Source organism: Notolepis coatsorum (genome assembly GCF_963971535.1).
Source record: "Notolepis coatsorum genome assembly, contig: SCAFFOLD_2702, whole genome shotgun sequence".
NCBI classification, from domain to species: Eukaryota; Metazoa; Chordata; class Actinopteri; order Aulopiformes; family Paralepididae; genus Notolepis; species Notolepis coatsorum.
In genome coordinates, this window is record NW_028172196.1 from 14,621 (window position 1) to 21,553 (window position 6,933).

Sequence of the window (6,933 nt, forward strand, 5' to 3'; positions counted from 1 at the left end):
CCATGCTGTGGCCTCGTCTCCACTAGCCAGGGTTTAGCCGTGCTGTGGCCTCGTCTCCACTAGCCAGGGTTTAGTCGTGCTGTGGCCTCGTCTCCACTAGCCAGGGTTTAGCCGTGCTGTGGCCTCGTCTCCACTAGCCAGGGTTTAGCCGTGCTGTGGCCTCGTCTCCACTAGCCAGGGTTTAGCCGTGCTGTGGCCTCGTCTCCACTAGCCAGGGTTTAGTCGTGCTGTGGCCTCGTCTCCACTAGCCAGGGTTTAGTCGTGCTATGGCCTCGTCTCCACTAGCCAGGGTTTAGTCGTGCTGTGGCCTTGTCTCCACTAGCCAGGGTTTAGTCGTGCTGTGGCCTCGTCTCCACTAGCCAGGGTTTAGTCGTGCTATGGCCTCGTCCAGCCAGGCTGAACAGAGCTAATGGAGACAAGGCATAGATCAATCTGCCTCTGAGGCTAGCTGAGCTAATGGAGTCCAACAGGGTCTCTCCTCTGACCCTCGTAGCAAAAAAAATATACATTACAGTCTTCAAAATTCAAAACATTCAAAAACCTTCTGAGCCGACAGGAGTACAGGACTGGGGAGAAAGGAAAACTCTCGGACGCTGTTGTTCACTTGTTACACTTGATTCATTGCGACATTTCAGTCACAGGACTTTCGATCTGCTTTAGATAGAAATCACTGTCCCGTAGGGGTGTAACGGTACAACGGCACGGTACGGTACGTACCTCGGTTTTGAAGTCACGGTTCGGTACGGGTTTTCGGTACAGTGGGGGGGAAGTTTGGCTTTCCATGTTCCACTCAGGGGTGATGTAGTGTGCAGTAACTAATTGTACTTGTAGGGCTGTGAACAAATATTCTATATTGAAATTAATAATCGACTTGTAAAAAAAAATATATAAAATGTATAATTATATTAGATTGTGAAAACAAACAGCCCCCGGTGGGCGGTCATTAGTGGTTAACATACCGTTGTATTCGTTCGGTACGAACTACACAGCCGTTCGGTACGGTACACACGGAGACGGTTCGGTAGGGATACGTGTACCTTTACACCCCTGTCCCGGGATGAGTAGAAAGAGGAGTGTTGAAGCTGTTTTCTTATCAGTTTTGGATGGTGGTGATGTGATTTATAGACCGGCTGTGGCTTCGACTCTTAAACCTCTGGACTCGGTCTGTCATTCTGCCCTCAGATGTATTACTGGTGACAGGTATGATATCCACCACTGTGTCCTTTATGATAGATATGATACACTGTGTCCTTTATGATAGATATGATACACTGTGTCCTTTATGTAAAGGTTGGATGTCCTTCTCTGGTTGAAAGGCGTAACTATCATTGGTATTTGTTTATTTTTAAATCCCTTATTGGTAAACTTCCCTTTTACATCACAGCATACCTATTACCTATTCTACTGTATATGTTCAAATGACTGGCCGGTTCTCAGGGTTCCTCCAGTTTGCTCTGGAACGCCCTCCGACTGACTCTGAAGCTTCTTCCCTCTTTTGCTGCATTTAAAAGTACAATCTCTGACCACTGTGTGTGTCGACTTGTAACCGTCTTAACATATTTTCGATTGTTTATTCTTATTTATTGTGCCTATATGTATGAAGTTGTCTTGTTTTGTATAAGCTCGTCGTCGCTATAAACGAGGGTCACCTCAGCGTCTTACGAGTTGAAATAAAGGTTTGAAATGAAAATTTAATTAAAAGAGCTGCTGTACACCTGCATGTATTCTGTTGTAGCTCAATGGGTAGGTTGGCTTGGTCCGGGTTGGGGGTTCGATTCCCACCAGAGCCACCCCTACTGAAGAATGTACGCAGTCGTTCCATTGAGTAGTACTGCCACCAGATATGGAGCCACTCGTCGACCAAAACGTTGCACTGAATCAAGTGTTAGAAAGTGATAGTCTGCTCAGATGGTCCTTTTTTGTCTTTATAATTCAGCCATTAACACACAGCAGGAGTCACAGAGTAATGTCACACAATAATGTCACAGAGTAATGTCACACAATAATGTCACAGAGTAATGTCAGAGTAATGGCACAGAATAATGCTTGACAGAACGAAATGAACAGACAGAGATCAACATTTCGCTGTCCAACAAGGAGGGATCATTCTGATTTGCAAAACAAGCAACACAACATCTTCACTAACTACAGAGTCTTCGAGAATCTCACCCCCAGCGATGATAAAAAAAACAAACAAAAGAAAAAACATGTTCTTCATAAGATATGATGGACGAAACAAACAAACAAGTGCAGCTGGTACAGAAACAATCTAAACACTTTGTTAATTTCACTTACAACCATTTATAATATTTCCAAAACTCATCATTATATTAAGATTACATCATTTATGGAGGGGGGGGGGGGGGGGAAGAAGAAAAGTACAGCGTCCAATCAGGTGCGAGAATCGCCCTGAAGTGAAATAACACACGAGTAAACACACAGGAAGTCATATCTCATCACGTCTCCATGGACTCCACCTCAGGGGAAGGAATTAATCATGTATTCAATGCTTTTCTTTCTTCTTCTTCTTGTCGAGAACAAACGCTAAGCCGGCGTGAACACCGGCGGCTATTCAGTCGCGCCTCATTTAACACCAAACCCAACCACACCGTGAAATGATCCAACAGCGCAGGTCATGAGCGCTTAATGGAGTTGTACCCCTTCCCCACCCCCCACCCCCCCCCCCCCCCCCCCCCCCCCCCCCCGCTAGGTGCGTTTGGTGTCGACGCACATTACGTCTGCTGACGGACGTAACGACCACCGAGTCGCTTCTGCACCGCTCAAAGTTTCAAGTCATTCATCGTTTAAAAAAAAAAAAACTAAAAACGCACAACAATCTTTCCTACTGTATTTACTTGAATTAAGCAGAGTAGAAGTCATATTCCTGCGGTCACACGTACCGTAACCGTTAATAGAAAAAGCAGCGTGAACTGTTAAGCCGCGTTGTTTGTTTATGAAAATGCAGTGGCATGCGTTATAGTTATCCTACAGTATACAGGTACATACAGACAACTGTCAATAGCTGGAACATGCTCGAGTGTTAACTGAAGTTCTAGAATCTAGCGGTTAAGTCCGTCTTCTTGCCGTGAGGTGCGCTCAACAAGTCGCGCGCGTTCAGTAGCTTCGTCACACAAGTCCTGCGACGATGCCGATTCAAACCTACAGGTATAAGGAGCCACGTTCACGTACAAATAAATTCATACATTTCGACTGAGATCATGGAACTCTCAATGTAACATTCGTACTAAAGATCCCTTTCCTAAACAGCTGGGGGTTGGGGGCTAACGTTGCGAGCCAGCGATCATGCTAGCTACTAATCACCACAAACTGCTTGTTGAACGCACCTCAAACTGTGTGTGTGTGTGTGTGTGTGTGTGTGTGTGTGTGTGTGTGTGTGTGTGTGTGTGTGTGTGTGTGTGTGTGTGTGTGATTTTAACTGAAAATAGTCATTCCACAATGAGCTCCTCCGCAGGTTGTACCTACGAACATTTGGAGTGTTAATCTTTACGGGGCCTGGGGTGGTACTTTGAGGTGTCCCTTTTGTCTGTCTGTCTATCTCTTTGGTCTGTCGATGTCGTCTATGGCCGCCAGGAGCTTCTGGCGGGCCCTCTTGTTGATGTGTGCGCCCAGACACACGTTGACGAGGTTGGCTAGCTGCTTCATGGAGTACTCCTGTCGGAAGAGAACAAGACACACAGACAGGGGATTGGTCAGACGAGAGGGGATTGGTCAGAGAGGGGATTGGTCAGACGAGAGGGGATTGGTCAGACGAGAGGGGATTGGTCAGACGAGAGGGGATTGGTCAGAGGAGAGGGGATTGGTCAGAGGAGAGGGGATTGGTCAGAGGAGAGGGGATTGGTCAGACGAGAGGGGATTGGTCAGACTAGGATGTGATCACAATGTCACTCAACACAACTTGGCAAGACTGATTGTCCGATGAACCGCCTGATAAAGGAAATGATAGATTCCCGTTTCTTTCCGTCCTAAAGACAAAGAGAGAAGTATACAGATTGAACGTGTTGCGTACACTGGCTACAAAACACAAGGTAAAGAAACTAAGGTTCGTTTGTGCGTCGTTTGATCTTAAATGCATCCGAGATTCCCCAATAATATTCTTATTGCTTTTAACACTTTCAGTGCCAAAAAACGTAAAAAGTCGCTTTTGGATCGATATTGTATTCATTATTCATCCAGGTACCTCGGTGTTACCATAGGGAATGAGTCTGAGATCGGCAAAATGCAATACCGGCCGCATCTAGATGGCGGTATCGAGCACCCTTTGAAACCTTATATCTTGGCCTGTGCAACGGTCAAATGTCTCCGGGCGCAGTTTTCTGGGTCGGGCCAGTCGAGCGGTTCTCCGGTTGCATTGAAGCGCGTCAAATGCCCCCGATCCATATGTTGTGGTGGGTTATGTTGTGTACCAAATGGACATCGGATGGACCAGATGGCGATCAAACATTGGAATATAATTTTTGGAATACTCCCGATCACAGGTAAGGACTATCTAAGGGCTTGATCGTGCAATGCTTTTATACCGATCGAGCTGATCAACGTTTTTAGTGTTCAATACGAATGCCGTTACTGGCAATCAAATAATCCCCCTCCCCCTTTCATGCATTCATGATGAAACATAATACCTATTATATAGATTTGATTTGGGAATAGTAGCGTGTCCAGGCAAGAAAAGGCAACGCTTATAGTAGGATTCACGTCGCGCCCTATAACTCGCTTCCCAGGAATTATCCCGGATCACTCTGAAATTATACTTATATTCACCACGGTATGGATGAACATTTTTATTCTTTTTCACATATTGAACGATAGATAATTTATGTCAAATGGGCCATAGTATTGTATCCATAGCTATAATTTAGAATATAGTTATAGCTCTATAAACAAGGTGACGCACTCCTATCTTTTAAAGCGTGCATTGCTACAACGGGCCCCGTCTAATGCCTGGCACTGAATGTGTTAAATATAGCTTTTTCCTATTCAACATTCGATTAGATTAGATTCGATTCAAATGTATTGTCACCATCATACAGCACAAGTACAGTACAACAAAAAGAGATTTGGCATCCGACCAGAGTGCTTATCAGATGTATATGTACAGAGTTGTAGTATTAATATGTACAGTGATACAGGTATAAAGACACTATGGTAGAAAGTCTACCATAAAAAACTAGCCAGCAGCTAGTAAGTAGGTAGGGATATGTACGGCTACAGTATCTACAGATATACAGCTAGATGTGGATATATTCCTAGAGATCATTATAGCCAAGCGAACAAGGACTAAACTGAATTATTTCTTTTGAAGGCCATCCTCTGTATAATGTATTTGATGCTCTGCGGAGCTCGTCTAGTGACTGACGCCTCGACGCTCCACTGAGCCACTGAGACGCTCCTTTGTTCCCACTAGCTGTGTGTTGTGAGGCTCCCTTCTCTTCACTGTACTGTACTTGTACTGTATGTTATTGTTTCTTGTTTGTGTATTTGTACTCTCTCTGGTGACAAACCATGTTTCCGAGGGGATTAAGAATAAACCATACCATATATATATATATATATATATATATATATATATATATATATTAGTGCTGTCAATAGATAATAAAAAAAATTGACTAATTAATCTCACAATTTTCTGTAATTAATCTAGATTAATCTAGGTCTTGCTCGAAAAAGAGATCTTTGATCTCAAGTGACTACCTGGTAAAATAAAAGGTAAATAAAAAAGATTAAAAATAGCATTTTTTTCTACTTAAGACCGAAGCTTGTAACAGATATTTACTTGAGTAAAATCATGGAATTAATGTAAAATCAACACAAAGAAAGTATATTTAGATTCAAAGACTATTTTAATAGCTTTCTTTGAATACAGTTTCTCTCGCAAAAAAAAGAACAAGCAAAGATACTGCTGAAAGTTCAGAACATGAAGATGTTTCACTCCATAGATTAATCTAGATTAATACATTTTAACGCTTTAAAAAATTTAAATGAATCTCCAAAGTTAAAGCATTAACTTTGACAGCTCTAATATACATATATATATATGGTAATAATAAATATATATGTATACGGTAAATGCAGCATTATTGTACATGCTATCATGCACAGTTGTGTGGGTTATATGCAGGTGTGTACATAGTAGCAGAATCATATACATAACACTGCTACTACTACTGTCATCATCTGTGATTCTCCAGTCATATTTAACCCTTTCACTGCCACACGACAGCCCGGTTAACCCTTTCACTGTGACAATTAGCATCATTAGCTCCGCGGATCGCCGTGGGTCGTGTGATAGTAAGGGGTTAACCTTCTGTCGCGTGGCAGTGAGAGGGTTAATAACACTCCGCCTCACCCGGTGGTTCTTGATGAAGTGTTCCATGTCGCTCTCCGTCAGGTAGTAGGCCTTGATGTACGTCTCCACGAACTCCTTGTCGGGGATCGGCCGCAGGTCCGTCAGCTTCTCCAGCTTCACCAGGAACTGCTGGAAGTCCAGCTGCATCAGGCGCGCCCTCGTTACTGCACTTCTTCACGTTAGCATAGCTGGGGGGGGAGGAGGGGAGGGGGGAGAGAGAGACATCAGGGCGCGGCCCTCGTTACTGCACTTCTTCACGTTAGCATAGCTGGGGGGGGGGGGGGGGGGGAGAGGGGGGAGAGAGAGAGACATCAGGGCGCGGCCCTCGTTACTGCACTTCTTCACGTTAGCATAGCTGGGGGGGGGGGGGGGGGGCGGGGAGAGGGGGGAGAGAGAGAGGGGGGGGAGAGAGAGAGAGAGAGACATCAGGGCGCGGCCCTCGTTACTGCACTGAGAGAGAGAGAGAGAGAGAGAGAGAGAGAGAGAGAGAGAGAGAGAGAGAGAGAGAGAGAGAGAGAGAGAGAGAGAGAGAAAGAGAGAGGGGGGGGGGGGGGAAAACAAGGAGT

At 44.7% G+C, this 6,933-nt stretch overlaps 1 protein-coding gene across 1 annotated transcript; it reads right to left on the reverse strand.

Moving 5' to 3' along the window:
• Positions 1-2,791: 2,791 nt before the first annotated feature.
• On the reverse strand, positions 2,792-6,555 carry LOC311248092 (syndetin-like; the record flags this gene model as incomplete). The annotated part of the gene is given in 3 exon segments (XM_084339045.1): positions 2,792-3,672; positions 6,368-6,521; positions 6,523-6,555. Coding segments are annotated over 3 exon segments (307 nt in total), but the record flags the coding sequence as incomplete, so codon positions are not given.
• Between the last annotated feature and the right edge of the window lie 378 nt (positions 6,556-6,933).